Raw genomic sequence first — 19,465 nt, 5'->3', positions numbered from 1 at the left:
AAGACTAATTACTGAATTTTCTCATGCTCTCTTGCTTCAGTCTTGCGTGTTGGTGGACGGATGTACAATATAGCTGTTTGTCTTTTGTTAATTAAGTAATGGTCACTATTGTAAACAAAATATATCTCCTACATTATTGTGTTTTAAGAATAAAGACATTGAGGTTCATTCGAAATTTGGGTCGCATGATCGGCTGTTGTCTTGCTTTACTGTACCTGCATCGGTCGGTGGATAAATATGAGGAATGAAAAGTTGTCTTTTTGTTTCAGACACGTACCTCAGTGAATAAGATTGCTGTTTCGCCAAAATGGAAGAATTATGGGCTTCGGATATTTGGCTACATACATCCCTACAAAGATGGTATGGTTGGAGGAGATTCTCAGTATTCAGTGTTCTGAAAGGACTGGACCCCTGCTCATGCCTCCACCCCCATTCCCCCCACCATCACACCCACTCCAGGTACTGGCTCTGACCCCACTCCCAGTTCCACACCCACACCAGATCCCAGCTCCCAGCCCTGCCGAGTTTTCACCATCCCCCCGGACCTCCCACTCACTGAGGACGAACGATCAGTCCTCAGCAAAGGACTCACATTCATCCCCCTCCGTCCACGCATCAATGAATTTAATACACGCCGTGACATCGAACACTTCTTCCGTCGCCTCCGCCTCCGAGCTTACTTTCACAATCAGGACCCCCGCCCACCTTCCAAGGACCCCTTCGCCCACCTCCAACACACTGCATCCACCCTGGACACCCCGCACTGGCCTATTACCTGCCCTCGACCTCTTCATTTCCAACTGCCGCCGGGACATTAACCACCTCAACCTGTCTACCCCCCTCCCCCACTCCAACCTCTCACCCTCACAACGCGCAGCCCTCCAATCCCTCTGCTCTAATCCCAACCTCACCATCAAGTCAGCGGATAAAGGGGGCGCAGTGGTAGTCTGGTGCACTGACCTCTACACCGCTGAAGCCAAACGCCAACTCGAGGACACCTCTTCCTGCTGCCCACTCGACCATGACCCCACCCCCATCACCAAACCATCATCTCCCAGACCTTCAGAACCTCATCACCTCAGGAGATCTCCCACCCACAGCTTCCAACGTCATAGTCCGGGAACCCCGCATTGCCCGGTTCTACCGCCTTCCCAAGATCCACAAGCCTGACCACCCTGGCCGACCCATTGTCTCAGCATGCTCCTGCCCCATCGAACTTATCTCTACCTACCTCGACACTGTCCGATCCCCCCTAGTCCAGGAACTCCCCACATACGTTCGAGACACCACCCACGCCCTCCACCTCCTCCAAGACTTCCGTTTCCCCGGCCTCCAATGCCTCATCTTCACCATGGATATCCAATCCCTCTACACCTCCATCCGCCATGACCAGGGCCTCCAAACCCTCCATTTTTTCCTCTCCAGACGTCCCCAACAGTACCCTTCCACCGACACTCTCATTCGTTTGGCCGAACTGGTCCTCACCCTTAACAATTTCTCCTTTGAATCCTCCCACTTCCTCCAGACCAAAGGGGTAGCCATGGGCACACATATGGGCCCCAGCTATGCCTGTCTCTTTGTTGGCTACGTAGAGCAGTTGATCTTCCCTAATTACACCGGCACCACTCCCCACCTCTTCCTCCGCTACATTGATGACTGCATTGGCGCCACCTCGTGCTCCCGCGAGGAGGTTGAGCAATTCATCAACTTCACCAACACATTCCACCCTGACCTTAAATTTACCTGGACCATCTCTGACATCTCCCTCCCCTTCCTGGACCTCTCCATCTCCATTAGTGAAGACCGACTTGACACTGACATTTTTTAAAAACCCACCGACTCCCACAGCTACCTGGATTACACCTCTTCCCACCCTACCTCTTGCAAAAATGCCATCCCGTATTCCCAATTCCTCCGCCTCCGCCGTATCTGCTCAGGAGGACCAGTTCCACCACAGAACACACCAGATGGCCTCCTTCTTTAGAGACCGCAATTTCCCTTCCCACGTGGTTAAAGGTGCCCTCCAATGCATCTCGTCCACATCCCGCACCTCCGCCCTCAGACCCCACCCCTCCAACCGTAACAAGGACAGAACGCCCCTGGTGCTCACCTTCCACCCTACAAACCTCCGCATAAACCAAACATTTCCGCCACCTCCAAAAAGACCCCACCACCAGGGATATATTTCCCTCCCCACCCCTTTCTGCCTTCCGCAAAGACCATTCCCTCTGTGACTACCTGGTCAGGTCCATGCCCCCCTATGACCCACCCTCACATCCTGGCACTTTCCCCTGCCACCGCAGGAACTGTAAAACCTGTGCCCACACCTCCTCCCTCACCTCTATCCAAGGCCCTAAAGGAGCCTTCCACATCCATCAAAATTTTATCTGCACATCCACTAATATCATCTATTGTATCCGTTGCTCCCGATGCAGTCTCCTCTACATTGGGGAGACTGGGCGCCTCCTAGCAGAGCGCTTTAGGGAACATCTCCAAGACACCCGCACCAATCAACCAAACCGCCCCGTGGCCCAACATTTCAACTCCCCCTCCCACTCTGCCAAGGACATGGAGGTCCTGGACCTCCTTCACCGCCACTCCCTCACCACCAGACGCCTGGAGGAAGAACGCCTCATCTTCCGCCTCGGAACACTTCAACCCCAGGGCATCAATGTGGACTTCAACAGCTTCCTCATTTCCCTTTCCCCCACCTCATCCTAGTTTCAAACTTCCAGTCCCCTTGACTTGTCCGGACTTGTCCGACCTGCCTAGCTCCTTTTCCACCTATCCACTCCACCCTCTCCTCCCTGACCTATCACCTTCATCTCCTCCCCCACTCACCCATTGTATTCTATGCTACTCTCTCCCCACCCCCACCCTCCCCTAGCTTATCTCTCCACGCTTCAGGCTCTCTGCCTTTATTCCTGATGAAGGGCTTTTGCCCGAAACATCGATTTTGCTGAAGCTCCTCGGATGCTGCCTGAACTGCTGTGCTCTTCCAGCACCATTGATCCAGAATTCATTTTGGTTCCTGCCCATTGGTGATAGAATTGCAATATCAATGAATCACTAAAGGGATAATGGTGCAAACATCATTGATGATAAGCTAGCTCAGGGCTGATGCACTCTCTTAAAGCTATATCTTTCAATTTTTCTCTGATTCTTAAGCAATTCAAGATGGTGCCAGATCCTGATGGCAGTGGAAAAGCTTTTCACTGTATTTTACCGTTTATGCCATTGTAAAATACACGTGACAAAAAAAATTGGTTCATTCATATTGATAAAATAAATTGCTGATAGTGTTGGGAGCTGGGATTTACCAACAGGCTCTGGGTTTTTCAGGCACAGTTTAAAATCTGTGTTCTTAAAGGAGCTCCTGACACCTTGGGACTACAACCCACTCACCTCCAAGTAAACGACCTGTCTGGGAGCTTGACCATCCTTAGCCTCCTCCATTGCTGCAACGAACCACACACCAAGTTGGAGTAAGAACACCTCTTCTTCTGCCTGGGCAGCCTACAGCCCAGAGAACTCGACATAGTGTCCTCCAATTTCAAGTAACCACCCTTCTAATCCCCTGACTCCCTTCCCAGCCCCTCCCCCTCCCTTCTACTGATCCCTGCCACCACCCGGATTCATTGCTCTCATTGACCAACCAGGACGGACCCTCTACCTGTCTTCACCTATACCCACTTCACCACCCTGTCTCCGTCTCCCCCTTTGTCTGCAGCTATCCCCATACCCACTCTCAGTCCTGAAGAAGGGTTACAGCCGATATGTCGACTTCTCCACATCCTGATGCTACCTGGCTTGCTGTGTTCCTCCAGCCTCCTGCCTGTCTATAACTGATCAAGGAGTGTGAAGATGCAATCTTCAAAGCTGTTTCTTTTAAAAGAGTTGACTGTTTTCAGGGGCTGCAGGATCCTGTGCATGGCAATGCATTTGGCATTTTAGCCATGGTGTATGCAGAGCGGCTGCTGATGCTCCAAGATGCTGCCTGTTCTTCTTCGCAAGGCAACAGTGAGCCCCTTCGTAACTGCTGTCTGCTTTATCACTGGCAGGGAGCTCCCGTCTCCTGGTGATACTCAGAGCCATAAACTGGGCGAGAAGCCCACCTCCAGCAAAAACCCCTCGCCCTGCCCGTGCTTGCATCATGGGATCAGGGTTGGGAAACTATCCAGATTTCTGACACCGACTGGAAAATTCAGTTCATAGTTTTTGAGCATGAGTGAACTGTGGATCAGACTCACTTTGCAAGACTGGCCAACGCAGCAAGAGTGAGAACTGGATAGAGTGGTGCTTTATTGCAAATTGAAATGGGAAATAACAGGCCTGAGTTTTAACTGTGTATTCCCCAGTCCTTTTTCCAGTGTTAGAGCCTGTACTTTCAGTCTTCTAAACTTAAAGTTGGGGTGGCACGCTTACTCAGTGGTTCACACTGCTGTCTCACAGCGCCAGGGACCCAGGTTCGATTCCGTCTCAAGCTACTGTCTGTGTGGAGTTTGCGCATTCCCCCCCCTATCTGCGTGGGTTTCTTCCAGGTACTCCGGTTTCCTCCCACAATCCAAAGAAGTGCAGGTTAGGTGAATTGGCCATGCTAAACTGCCCATAGTGTCCAGGGATGTGTAGGCTCGGTGGGTTAGCCATGGGAAATGCAGGGTGGGCTGGGGAAGGAGGGGGTGGTGGTTGTCATTGACCAGATTAGGAGGCTGCCCACTAAAAAACTGATGGCCTCTCCTAGGGTGTCCTCCAAGGGCCAGAGATGTACATTCATCACCCCGACCCCCCTTCTGCTATCTGCTGGGCTGGGGGTGCAGGGTAGGGCTGGCTGCTGCTCGACAGGTTGTGTTGAACGATCCCCACCTCCCTGAGTCTTTCCTGTGGTGGCATCTCCAGGGCCTGGTGTGGTATCCGCAATGGACACGTACACTCATGGAATGGCTGGGGCTGATTGGCCAGCAACTCTTTGGGTTGGAGGGCGGGACGGGTAGTTGATTGAGTGCAGGAGTATTGGGGAGGGGGAGTGTGGGGTGGGGGTTGTGGTGGAGTTGGTTCTGCAACTTTAAGGTCACTGAATCCCAAACAACAGATGAATGATTGCTATTCAATCCTGTTGAAGTCTGTGAAAATGGCTGCCACTTTCCATTGAAGTGGACAGGGACATCATTGGGAGAAAGTGAGGACTGCAGATGCTGGAGATCAGAGCTGAAAATGTGTTGCTGGAAAAGCGCAGCAGGTCAGGCAGCATCCAAGGAGCAGGAGAATCGACGTTTCGGGCATGAGCCCTTCTTCAGGAATGAAAGGGCATGAGCCCTTCTTCTGGGACATCATTGGCCCATTGTATCCAGCCTTTCTGCCTTAACTGTGCTAGACTTGTTCTGTCTGTCTGAAAATATAATGGGAGAGGAGGAAGGAGTGTGACTGTGGCATTGATATTTGATTGGACAGCTGTCCATCTTTTTCTTTGCCTGATTCCTCAACGTCTCTCTGAGTTGTTCTTTAACAGCCAGGGTTGAAATGATGTCAGCCATGTTACCAAACAGTGGCAACTGCCAGAGATTGCAAGAGTTCAGATTTTGACTGCTGTTTCGCTCCTCAGAAAGTCTGCGGTTGATGGGTCAATTGAAGCTTTCAGGACTGCAATCAATTGATTTGTGTTGGTTAAGGGGATCGAGCAAGGATAAATAGGGTTTTGGCATTGATCAGCGTAGAAAAGGCTGTAGAGGTTAGATAGTCTCCTTTTGTTTTTCGTTTTCCTAAACTAATATGCTTGGCAACTTGTAATGAATTTTAATTTTAATGTACTGCCACCTCACTGTTTCTCAATTCAGTTCTCCCACTTGCCCTCATATTGTTTCAACAGCAGAGTACAATTAGCAACAGTCCTGTGGGCTCTGTTACTATCTCTGATTTTTCTCCCTGTACATCTGTCCAATCAATGATTTGTGTCCAGGGAATGCAGATGAAAATGTATCCAGATGCAGTCTGTCTTACTGGAACACCTCGAAGAGTGCTCATGACTTTGGCTTCACTTTTGTGGTTCCATTCAGTGGCGGTCCATTTGCAAAACTGATGTGTTGGGGATAAGGAATCTAGTCCACTGACTTGACTCTGGAAGTTGCAACTAATGAGCCTGAAGTTCATCAGATCAGAATTACTTCAGGGTGAATTATTCAGCCACTTAAATCAACTGACACCTTTCCCACCCTTAATGGAGCATAAATCTAGAATTAATTTCTCTGTGTGATGCCGTGCAAATCCACTTTCATGCACCATCACACATGACAGCTGCCTTCTGAGTAAAGCTAAACACGAGCAAACAATGAACAAAAATAAATTAGAAGTCAATGAACAATAAACGTTTATTGATCAGTTCAGAACTCTTCAGAACAGTGGCAGTATCAAACGTGAAAGGCGATTTATTATGAAGTAGATAGCCATGTCACATGTCAACGATAAAGGAGGCAAAGGAACATATGATAGCAGACTAGATCATTCAGCCCTTCAAACCTGATGCTTTGTTCATTTTGATCACAACCAATCTGTACTTCATTTACTCCCCTTTCATCTATATCCCTCGACATCCTTACTGATCAAACGTCTATGCATCTGTGTTTTTGGGCGGGAAGAAATTGCAGATTTTCCCTCCTGATTTCAATTCTAAATTCCCCGTCTAAACTTAAGATTGCGCCCTCTTGTCTTTGATTCATCAACCACATCTTCTCTGTACGAAGCTTGTCAATCACTTTAACCAAAAGAAATGTTCTTATCAGTGGATTTCCTTTGCTGTAGTTCAGTGCTAATGTTGGAGACTTGCCACAGTTTTGCAGAATCTACAGTCCTTGATCAGCTTGTCATTTTCAATGCCTCAGCTCTGGCTAACTGACTGACTGTGTCCACAATACCTAAGGTTCATACTATGTGTCCCTTTTAATGTCCTTCCCAATGTAAGCACCACCTTACTTTACTAACATCATAAGCTGTGTAAGAGAGTCCAACAGTAAATTAAGGCTTCTTCCGTATGCTGTTTCAAGATCAGTTGCTTCTAACTTCTTGTTCAAGCTGCTTTTCACAGGTGCATAAAGAATGTGTGCGAGCAGCTTGAAAACTATACCCTACACCTCCATAAACACATAGCCATTGCAGGTATGGGCACTCTATTGTTAAGGGCTGTTATCTAGGCCCTCTTGAAATTCCCCATATTCCCTTGTACCCTCCACGCCAAGCTTTAACATTTCAATTCCCATTCATCTATCCTGTAGAGAACCCTGAATGCTATGATAACAACAGAATGTGTGAAAATGATTTTTGTTTTTAGAAAAAGTCATTCATTCGAAGCTTTCTATTTTCCGAAAAAAAACCTGCATTCCGTACAGTTGTTTTGACGGTTTGATCATCTGCACCTTCTAAAGTCATAATAGCAGAAACTATAAGCACTTAATATGTTTGAGGACTCTGGGACTATACTTGATGGGGTTCAGAAGGCTGAGGGGGGATCTGACTGAAACTGACAGAATACTGAAAGGCTTGGACAGAGTGGATATTTCCATTGGTAGGAGAGACTAAGAACCGAGGACACAGCCTTAGAACACAAAGAACAAAGCAACTTTATAGCCCAGGAACAGGCCCTCCGGCCCTCCAAGCCTGTGCTGATCCAAATCCACTGTCTAAACCTATCGCTTAATTCCTAAGGATCTGTATCCCTCTGCTCCCCACCTACTCATGCATCTGTCCAGATGCACCTTAAATGTCTGCCTCTACCACCTCTGCTGGCAATGCATTCCAGGCACCTACCATCCTCTGTGTAAAGTACTTGCCACGTGTATCCCCCTTAAACTTTCCTGCTCTCACCTTGAACATGTGATTTCTTGTTATTAAATCCCTCATCCTAGGAAAAAGGTTCTCTCTATCCAGCCTGTCTATAACCTTCATGATTTTGTCGACCTCAATCAGGTTCCACTTCAATATCCTTTTGTCTAATGAGAAAAATCCTAACCTACTCAACCTCTCTTCATAGCTAGCACCTTCCATCCCAGGCAACATCCAAGTAAACCTTTTTTGCACTCTCTCCAAAGCGTCCACATCCTTATGATAATCTGGCGACCAGAACTGTACACAGTATTCTAAATGCAGTCGAACCATAGTCTTGTACAATTTTAACATGACCTGCCAGCTCTTATACTCAATAGCCGGTCCAATGAAGGCAAGCATACCAAATGCCTTCTTGACCAATATATCCAAGGTGCAGTCACCTTCAGGGTACAATGGACCTGAACTCCCAGATCTCTCTGCTCATTAACTTTTCCTAAGGCTCCTCTGTTTACAGTACAGAGTAAAGGGATGACTCTTTAGAATGAAGATAAGAAGAAACTCCTACAACCAGAGAATAACGAATCTGTGGAATTCATTGCCACAGAAGGCTGTAGCGACCAAGTCATTGAGTATATTCAAAATAGAGATAGATTCTTGATTATCAAAGGGATCAAAAATTATGGGGAGAAAGCGGGAGAATGGGATTGAAAAACATTATCAGCCATGATTGAATGGCAGGACAGATTCGATGGGCTGACTGGCCTAATTTCTGCTCCTATATCTTATGGTCTTAATACCTCATTGTATGTGTAAATATACACTATACAATTTGTGGTATATATTGCAGAGCCAGTGCTATCAATCAAGCAATTTAGTCTCTGGGGTGTAGTTCTTTCAACATTCTATTGGCTCTCAGATAATCAAATCGAATACAATATCCTTTATTGTCACATATACTCAAGTACAGAAGTACAAGAGTACAGTGAAAAGTTTAAATCAAGCTTCATTTTACATGCTTAGCTAGGTTCATCAGTTCTGCACAGTGTGTACATCGGTTGAATGTCAGTGTAAGTATCATAGGCTGCTATGCAGGGTATTATGAAAATCCAATTGGCAGACACAGGCTATAATACCTTGGTCCCTTTCTGCCTCATTATCTGATTTGCAAAGCGAAAGCAAAAAATTCTTTGCGTGTGTAGTGCTACATGTGCAGGGTGAAGAAGTGCAGATGCTACACATCTAATAGGGAACATACCCTGGAAGTATGGCTGATATTTCCAACTGAAACTGTGGGCATTAGGCAGAACCATGGCGTGAAATTAGGCGCAAATAATTTCGGACATTAAATACTAATCCATGTTATGAACAAATTTCAGCTTGGTAATTCCTCAGTTAACAGAGTGTACAAGCTGAATTTCTTGATATAATCTTGAATAATAAGCTTGATGACAGGATGCAGACTCGGGCATTAACTGACCTTGAAAGAAGCTGCACATGGATCAATCTTCTGCTTTTAGGGCATCTGCTCCATCACTTTGGTGTCTTTGTCACTGCATTTTCCATACAGGATGCTAGGCTAATGTTCTGAAGTAGGAGAAAGTGAGGACTGCAGATGCTGGAGATCAGAGCTGAAAATGTGTTGCTGGAAAAGCGCAGCAGGTCAGGCAGCATCCAAGGAGCAGGAGAATCGACGTTTCGGGCATGAGCCCTTCTTCAGGAATGAGGAAAGTTTGCCAAGGAGGCTAAGATAAAAGGTAGGGAGGAAGGACTTGGGGGAGGGGCGTTGGAAATGCGATAGGTGGAAGGAGGTTAAGGTGAGGGTGATAAGGTCGGAGTGGGGGTGGAGGCGGAGAGGTCAGGAAGAAGATTGCAGGTTAGGAAGGTGGTGCTGAGTTCGAGGGTTGGGACTGAGACAAGGTGGGGGGAGAGGAAATGAGGAAACTGGAGAAATCTGAGTTCATCCCTTGTGGTTGGAGGGTTCCTAGGTGGAAGATGAGGCGCTCTTTCTCTAGCCGTCATGTTGCTATGGTCTGGCGATGGAGGAGTCCAAGGACCTGCTTGTCCTTGGTGGGGTGGGAGGGGGAGTTGAAGTGTTGAGCCACGGGGTGGTTGGGTTGGTTGGTCCGGGTGTCCCAGAGGTGTTCTCTGAAACGTTCCACAAGTAGGCGGCCTGTCTCCCCAACATAGAGGAGGCCACATCAGGTGCAGCGGATGCAGTAAATGATGTGTGTGGAGGTGCAGGTGAATTTGTGGTGGATATGGAAGGATCCCTTGGGGCCTTGGAGGGAAGTGAGGGGGGAGGTGTGGGCGCAAGATTTGCATTTCTTGCGGTTGCAGGGGAAGGTGCCGGGAGTGAAGGTTGGGTTGGTGGGGGGGTGAGAACCTGACGAGGGAGTCACAGAGGGAGTGGTCTTTTCGGAAAGCTGATAGGGGAGGGGAGGGAAATATATCCCTGATGGTGGGGTCCGTTTGGAGGTGGCAGAAATGATGACGGATGATACGATGTATATGGAGGTTGGTGGGGTGGTAGGTGAGGACCCAGTGGGGTTCTGTCCTGGTGGTGATTGGATGAGCGGGGCTCAAGGGCGGAGGAGCGGGAAGTGGAGGAGATGCGGTGGAGAGTATCGTCGACCACGTCTGGCGGGAAATTGCGGTCTTTGAAGAAGGAGGCCATCTGGGTTGTTCGGTATTGGAACTGGTCCTCCAGGGAGCAGATGCGACGAAGACGAAGGAATTGGGAGAATGGGATGGCGTTTTTACAGGGGGCAGGGTGGGAGGAGGCATAGTCTAGGTAGTTGTGGGAGTCGGTCGGTTTATAGTAACTGTCCGTGTTGATTCGGTTGCCCGAGATAGAAATGGAGAGGTCTAGGAAGGGGAGGGAGGAGTCTGAGACGGTCCAGGTAAATTTGAGGTCGGGGTGGAAGGTGTTAGTAAAGTGGATGAACTGTTCAACCTCCTCGTGGAGCACGAGGCAGCGCCAATACAGTCCATAGGAATTGCCTGGGAATTGAAGATTCAATTGGGCAATTCCTCTGTGCTTGGAACCCTTCCCTCACCACCCTCTCCAGATCTTACCTATTTCTCCACTCTGGATCTAACCTACCTCCTCGTTTGGAATCTGATCTATTTCCCTGCTCTGGGTCTGATCTAGTTAACCATAGAATCATGTAGCATGGAAACAGATCCTTTGGTCCAACTCTTACAGAATCTTAAACTAAGCTAGTCCCACTCACCTGAGCTTGACCCATATCCTTCCAAATGTTTCTTATTCATGTACTTATCTAAATATCATTTAAACATTGTAACTGTACCCACATCCATCACTTCTTCAGGAAGTTAATTCCACACATGAACCATACACTCTGTATAAAGAAAATTGCCCCCATGTCTTTTTTTAAATTTCTCTCCTCTTACCTTAAGAATATACCTCCTAGTCTTGAAATCCCCCACCTTATCTATACCCCTCGTAATTTTATAAACTTCTGAAGTCAGCCCTCACCTTGTACACTTCAGTGAAAAAAGATCCAGCTTCTCCTAATAACTCAAACCCTTCTTTCCCAGCAACAGCCTGGTAAATCTTTTCTGAACGTTCTCCAGCTTAATAATGTACTTCCAATAATGGAGAGACCCAAACTGGACACAGCACTGTAGAAGAGGCCTCACCAACATCCTGTACAACCTCAACATGACGTCTGACCAATGAAGACAAGCATGCTAAATGCCTTCTTAAGTACCCAGTCTGTATGCGATAGAAACGTCAAAGAATTACATACCTGAATCCCAATGTCTCTCTGTTCTACAACACTACCTAAAGCCCTTCTTTTCATTGTAAAAGTCCTGCCATTTTTCATTTTTACCAAAATGCAATACCTCATATTTATCCAAATTAAACTCCATCTGCCACTCTTAAACCCATTCACCCAATTGATCAAGATCTCTTTGTAATTTTAGATAACCCCCTTTACTGTCCACTATGCCACCAGTTTTAATGTCATCTGCAAACTTACTAACCATGCCTTTTATATTCTCATCCAAGTCATTTATATAAATGGCAAACAAAAGAGGACCCAGAACCAATCCCTGTGTGAACACCAGGTCACAGGCCTTCAGTCCAAAATACAACCCCTCATCATTACTCTCTGTCTCCTGCCATTAAGCCCATTTTGTATCCAATTGGCAAGCTCACCCTGAATCCCATGTGATCTAGCTTTACTAACTAGTCCACCGTGTGGAACATTGTCAAAGGCTTTAGTAAAATCCATGCAGACAACATCAACCACTCTGTCCTCTTGAATCTTCTTGGTTACTTCCTTAAAAGTTGTGAGACAAGATTTCCCTTGCTCAAAGCCATGCTGACTATCCCTAATCATTCCCTTGCCTCTCCAAATGCATATTAATCTTACCTTTCAGAATCACCTCCTTTAGCTTACCCATCACTAAAAACAGACTTCGAGGCCTACAGTTCCCAGGCTTCTCCTTATATCCCCACCAAGCAAAGACACAACATTAGTCACTCACTTGGCATCTCACCTGTAGGTATAGATGATACAAATATTTCTGCAAGGGGTCCCACAATTTCCACCCTAACGCCCCACAGTGTCATGGGATACACTAGATCAGGTCCAGAAATCGTATCAACTTTTATATTTTCTAAGACATCCAGCACTTCCTCTTTGTTAATGTGAACTGTTTTCAAGCCTTCAATATTTATCTACCCATGTTCTGTAGCCCCCATTTCTTTCTCCCAAGTAAATACTAACACAAAATATTCACTTAGTACCCCTCCCATCTCCTGAGGTTCAGCACAAAGATGAAGTCTTTGATCTTTAAGGGCCCTACTCTCTCTCTCCAGTTGCTCTCTTTGCTCTTAATGTGCTGGCAGAATCTCTTTGGATTATCCTTTACCTTATCTGCCAGGGCTATCTCATATTCCCTCTTTGCATTCCTGATCTTCCGCTTTAAGAATGCCCCTACAGTCTTTATGTAGTTCAAGATATACAGTTGCCTGTATCTAATATATGATTCTTTTCTTAATTGTTGACTCGAACCTCAATACCTTTATTCATCTATTATTCCCTATGTTTTGTATTCTGATGCAACAGGACAGGTCCTGTAATCAGATAGGGGCAGTGTGAGGCCATATCGTCCTGGTGAAGACTACTGACACCAGCTGCTCAAACAAGAGCTGATTCTTTTTAAAAACAAAAATAAGATGCCTGCCAAAGCTGCAGCCACACCAATGCATGTAACCTTATACAGACAAGAAGAGTCTAGCTGTTCTGTTTATCCAGACAAGACAGAATGTGCACCAAGTTTCATAGCTATAAAATAAAAGAACAGATTGCACATTTAATCACTTTGCTCACATCGACCTTTTCGGTGGATCTCAAGAGAGGAATCACAAATCGCCTTTTCACATTACAGGAGGGCAATTTTCAAGCATGAAAATTAGCATTCATAACATTTATATTTCATTCATTTGAGATGGTGATGGACTGAAGTGAATGAAACTGGGGCTACTCCAGGCGATTCCTTCATCCAGATAAATTCAGGGATGTTGTGCATTTCGTAGCCTCTGACGACCACAGAACCTTCCCAGAATAAGTTAATACATACCAGTCCCATGCAGAATGCCACTCTGTTCTATGGCTTTTAAGAAAGGAAGCAGTTCTATGTGTGTCTGTGTGTGTTAGGATGCCAGAGGGCAGGGTAGGGTTCAAAGGTACAATGTCACGAAGGGGCTGAGGAAGTGATGTATTGTTTAGGGTAGGTCAGGGAGGATGGGAGAAATCCATTCCAGTGACACAGAGAAAGGTGGGTGTCAGGTCATGGGTAGGTGCATACTGGGTACAGTATGGGGGTCGGGGGTTAGAGTCTCAAGGGTGGGCAGGGACTGAGGTAGATCATTCCTAGGTGGACGAAGAGTGTATCCAGTGTGGGGGTAGAAAACGATTGGGTTTGGAGCGCATAAATGGGAGGGGGTGTCAGGGAAGGAAGGAGCCAGCTTGGAGCTAAAAGTGTGAGGGGAGGCTGAGGAAATGGGGGAGTAGGTCAGGAGCAGGTGAAGGAGAGCATGGCTCCCGTGGATGAAGGGGTCTCTTATCTGGATTCAAGGAAGGGCAGGAGCTGGCTTCCAGGATTGAAGGCCAGGTCAGATGCAGAGTGGGCCAAGAGGATCAGATCCAGAGCAGGCAAATAGATTGGGTGCAGAGCGGGCAAATAGATTGGGTCCAGAGCAGGCAAGTAGATTGGATCCAGAATGGGGAAGTGGCTTAGATCCAGAGCAGGGACATGGATAATATCCAGAGCAGTAGACTAATTGGTAAAGTTAGATTATATGGGGTGAAAGACCCTGAGTTTTCAGTTTCCTGCCACCTTGTTCCCTGGCCAACATATCTATCTCATGCTTACTGTAGTGCACCAGCACAACATGGAAGAGCAGCTCTTTTTCCACTTGGGAATTCAACAATTGGAACTCCATATCGAGTTCAATAACTTTAGGGCTTGAGTTTCTCCCATGTCCTTACCCCAATTTCCACACCCCAGGCCTTGTTATCACATGGCCTGCTATTACACACAACCGATTGTTAGCCACTAACCATCCCCATTGACAGCTATTCACCCTCCTAGCTGGATTGTTATCCACTCCTTTGGCTGTCCAACTGTTGTTCTCTCTCTTTGGGCTCTATCCCCCTATTGTTTACTCCTTACCCTCTCGCTCCACCCTATTCTCTTCATTAATACCGACATTCTCCAAGCTACCATCAGTTCTGAGGAAGGGTCACGTGACTCAAAACATTAACTCTAATTTCACTCCACAGATGCTGCCAGACCTGCTGAGATTTTCCAACAGTTTCTGTTTTTGTTTCAGATCACGTGGGATTCAGAGTGAGCTTACCAATTGGATACAAAATTGGCTTAATGGTCAGAGTCAGAGGGTGGTGGCGGGATGTTGACTCTGGAATGGAGGCTTGTTCCCAGCAGTGTTCCACAGGATTCACTTTTGTTTGTCATTTATATAAATGATTTAGATAAGAATATAGAAGGCATGGTTAGTAAGTTTGCATATGACACCAAAATTGGTGGTATAATGGACAGTGAAGAAGGCTATCTAAGATTACAAAGAGATCTTGATCAGAGGGTCCATGGGCTGAAGAGTGGTTGATGGAGTTTAATTTGGATAAATGCGAGTTATTGCATTTTGGTAAAACAAACAAGGGCAGGACGAAAACAATTAAAAGTAAGGCCTTGGGTAGTATTATAGATCAGAGAGACCTCAGGATTCAGGTACATAATTCCTTGAAGGGAACAGGTTACAATGTTTCAATGACATTTTGTTAAGTCCATGAATAAGAAACATTTGGAGGGATATGGGCCAAGCACAGGCAGGTGGGAATAATTTAGTTTGGGATTATGGTTGGCATGGACTGGTTGGATAGAAGAGTCTGTTTCCATGCTGTATGACTCTATGACCTAACATGCTTCATGTGCCTGTGTTATCGACAGCCCCTAACCCAGTCAGGTCCAATGACTTGTTCTTAACTCTATAAATTTGTACCTACCCTTATTGGCTTCTAAAACATTTCTGCTGCCTGTGCCACTTTACATAATCTCCCTACTGCCCAAATCAGATTGCATTACTTCATTGTGAGCCATGTCACATTGACCAACCTCACCCTGCCTATATCACATTGACCAACCTCACGCTGTCTGTATCACATCGACCAACCTCCACTTGCCTGTGTCACATTGACTAACCTCACCCTGCCTGTAACACATTGACCACCCTCATCCTGCCCATATCACATTGACCAACCTCCCCCTGCTGTAGCACATTGACCAACCTCACCCTGCCTGTAATAGAATGATCAACCTCCCCCTACCTATATCACATTGACCAACTCTCCCTGCCTGTAACACATTGACCAACCGCACCCTGCCTGTAATAGAATGACCAACCTCCCCCTACCTATATCACACTGACCAACCTCTCCCTGCCTGTAACACATTGACCAACCTCCCCCTACCTATATCACATTGACCAACCGCACCCTGCCTTAATAGAATGACCAACCTCCCCCTACCTATATCACATTGACCAATCTCACCCTGCCTGTAACACATTGACCAACCTCAACCTGCCCTGTATCACATTGACCAACCTCCCCCTGCCTGTAACACATTGACCAACCTCACCCTGCCTGTAACATAGAACATAGAACAATACAGCACAGAACAGGCCCTTCGGCCCACGATGTTGTGCCGAACATTTGTCCTAGCTTAAGCACCCATCCATGTACCTATCCAATTGCCACTTAAGGTTCACCAATGATTCTGACTCTGCCACCACTCTCTGGGTAAAGAACCTACCCCTGACATCTCCCCTATATCTTCCATCCTTCACCTTAAATTTATGTCCCCTTGTAACACTGTGTTGTACCCGGGGAAAAAGTTTCTGATTGTCTACTCTATCTATTCCCCTGATCATCTTATACACCTCTATCAAGTCACCCCTCATCCTTCTCCGTTCCAATGAGAAAAGGCCTAGCACGCTCAACCTATCCTTGTACGACCTATTCTCCATTCCCGGCAACATCCTGGTAAATCTTCTCTGCACCCTCTCCAAAGCTTCCACATCTTTCCTAAAGTGAGGCGACCAGAACTGCACACAGTACTCCAAATGTGGCCTAACCAAAGTCCTGTACAGCTGTAACATCACTTCACGACTCTTGAATTCAATCCCTCTGCTAATGAACGCTAATACACCATAGGCCTTCTTACAAGCTCTATCCACCTGAGTGGCAACTTTCAAAGATCTATGAACATAGACCCCAAGATCCCTCTGCTCCTCCACCTTACTAAGAACCCTACCGTTAACCCTGTATTCCACATTCTTATTTGTCCTTCCAAAATGGACAACCTCACACTTGGCAGGGTTGAACTCCATCTGCCACTCCTCAGCCCAACTCTGCATCATATCTAAGTCCCTTTGCAGCCGACAACAGCCGTCCTCACTATCCACAACTCCACCAATCTTCGTATCATCTGCAAACTGACCCACCTTTCAACTCCCTCTTCCAAGTCATTAATAAAAATTACAAACAGCAGAGGACCCAGAAAAGCTCCCTGCGGAACTCCACTTGTAACTGGGCTCCAGGCTGAATATTTACCATCTACCACCACTCTCTGACTTCGACCGGTTAGCCAGTTCTCTATCCAACTGGCCAAATTTCCCTCTATCCCATGCCTCCTGACTTTCCGCATAAGCCTACCATGGGGAACCTTATCAAATGCCTTACTAAAATCCATGTATACTACATCCACTGCTCTACCCTCATCCACATGCTTGGTCACCTCCTCAAAGCATTCAATAAGACTTGTAAGGCAAGACCTACCCTTCACAAATCCGTGCTGGCTGTCCCTAATCAAGCCGTGTCTCTCCAGATACTCATAAATCCTATCCCTCAGTACCCTTTCCATTACTTTGCCTACCACCGAAGTAAGACTAACTGGCCTGTAATTCCCGGGGTTATCCCTATTCCCTTTTTTGAACAGGGGCACAACATTCGCCACTCTCCAGTCCCCTGGTACCACCCCTGTTGACAGTGAAGACGAAAAGATCATTGCCAACGGCTCTGCAATTTCCTCTCTTGCTTCCCACATAATCCTAAGATATATCCCGTCAGGCCCGGGGGACTTGTCTATCCTCAAGTTATTCAAAATGTCCAACACATCTTCCTTCCTAACAAGTATCTCCTCGAGCTTACCAGTCCATTTCACACTCTTCTCTTCAACAATACGGTCCCTCTCGTTTGTAAATACAAACATATTGACCAACCGCACCCTGCCTGTAACACATTGACCAACCTCCCCTGCCTGTATCACATTGACCAACCTCACCCTGGCTGTATCACATTGACCAACCTCCCCCTGCCTGTATCACATTGACCAACCTCACCCTGGCTGTATCACTTCTTTCAACCTCACCCTACCTGTAACATATTGCACAACCTCACCCTGCCTGTGTCACATTGACCAACTTCACCATGCCTGTATCACATTGGCCAACCTCACCCTGGCTGTATCACTTCTTTCAACCTCACCCGACCTGTAACATATTGAACAACCTCACCCTGCTTGTGTAACATTGACCAACCTCACCATGCCTGTATCACATTGACCAACCTCACCCTGGCTGTGTCACATTGACCAACCTCCCCCTGCCTGTATCACATTGACCAACCTCACCCTGGCTGTATCACTTCTTTCAACCTCACCCTACCTGTAACATATTGCACAACCTCACCCTGCTTGTGTCACATTGACCAATCTCACCATGCCTGTATCGCAGCCACCTGTATCATGTTGTCTAACATCACCCTGGTTGTATCACATTACCAACTCTTTCCCTGCCATGTCTAGCTCGTGTTGTGTGGTTTCAAGTTTGGTTCTAGTTCAGTATGTTCTATACACCTGTTGGGGCAGATTTTCTGCTACCAGGTAGTGATTATTCCAGCGTAGTTGGAGTTGCACAAGGGCACCTGCGGTATTCCCATCTTAGCGCACCCTGGACAATTCCTCTATGTCGAGAACCTCCATCGAAACAATCCTAATACCAGATCTTTTACCCCCCCCCAGACTTTGACCTGATCCCCTCAGGTCCCTGTCCAATCTCCTAACCAACCCAGGTTATAGTCAAAACAGACTTAAAAATCACACAACACCAGGTTATAGTCTAATGGGTTTATTTGGAAGCATTAGCTTTCGGAGTGCTGCTTCCAAATAAACCTGTTGGACTATAACCTGGTATTGTGGGTTTTTAACTTTGTACACCCCAGTCCAACATCGGCATCTCCGAATCGTGAAAACATTGGAGGCAGATGTATTTCAGGATTGAACTAAACATACCATAAGGACAAGCGCATAAAGAAGTTACGTAGACAATGTGGACCAAAGTGGGAGTTGGTTGTCAGAATTACGATGAATCAGACCCACCGAAGAAGCAAGTGGAAGGGAAGAGATTATGGCACTGTAAAGTGGCAGTGTTACTGCACAGCATGCATCAAAGGTTTTATCGGATCAAGCCATGGCTTGGGACAAGCAATGATAGAGAAGCTACAGTACAGTGTGAACAGAGCTGAAGTCTTTCATCACTATTTGACAATTTTGTTGGTAGGGGATGGAGCTACATAAAATGCAGAACTGTGAAGCATCCAGCAGGGACCAGAAAATTGTATAAAAAGAGATTCAAAATTCGACTCGGTAGGAGCTTTGCTTTCTGATCTGCCCAAATATATGGATAATCCTGAAAGTTCCCTGCAGAGATGGTTTCAATCATGACAGTAGATATGTAATATTCTGTAAGAAATGTGAAACAATGAATATTTTGCAGTAAGAATAATTGAAGTGAACTCTCAGCTAGATTTCTCTCACCTTCGAAATCTGTTCAAATAATCAGGAAAGAAGTAGTTCACTATTTTATGTCTGAGTTTGATAGTGGGTAATTAAGATGCTGTATTGGAATGTTACTGGCCACATTTTGGGTACCTCAGAGACAGACGGAATAATCAGAATAGATTGGATTTTGCTTTTGTGAGAATTGTGCAGATTAGTCATGACCTTCTTCAAGATTGCATTCCAAGACTCGTGGAAT

General features: G+C 46.5%; 1 protein-coding gene across 3 annotated transcripts in view; it reads left to right on the top strand.

The window, feature by feature from the left end:
- Positions 1-19,465, top strand: part of LOC122557945 (N-acetyl-beta-glucosaminyl-glycoprotein 4-beta-N-acetylgalactosaminyltransferase 1-like) — a 727,525-nt gene that overhangs the window by 423,054 nt on the left and 285,006 nt on the right. For all 3 annotated transcript variants that reach the window (XM_043706193.2, XM_043706196.2, XM_087996738.1), the window contains one exon: positions 270-360. In XM_043706193.2, the coding sequence (XP_043562128.2) occupies positions 270-360 (91 nt within the window). The remainder of the gene's footprint in view (positions 1-269; positions 361-19,465) is intronic.

Source organism: Chiloscyllium plagiosum, unplaced genomic scaffold (assembly GCF_037043375.1).
Source record: "Chiloscyllium plagiosum isolate Xiang-an unplaced genomic scaffold, Cpla_swu_hap1 HiC_scaffold_18, whole genome shotgun sequence".
Classification (NCBI taxonomy): Eukaryota; Metazoa; Chordata; class Chondrichthyes; order Orectolobiformes; family Hemiscylliidae; genus Chiloscyllium; species Chiloscyllium plagiosum.
This window is presented reverse-complemented; position numbering and strand designations above follow the sequence as displayed.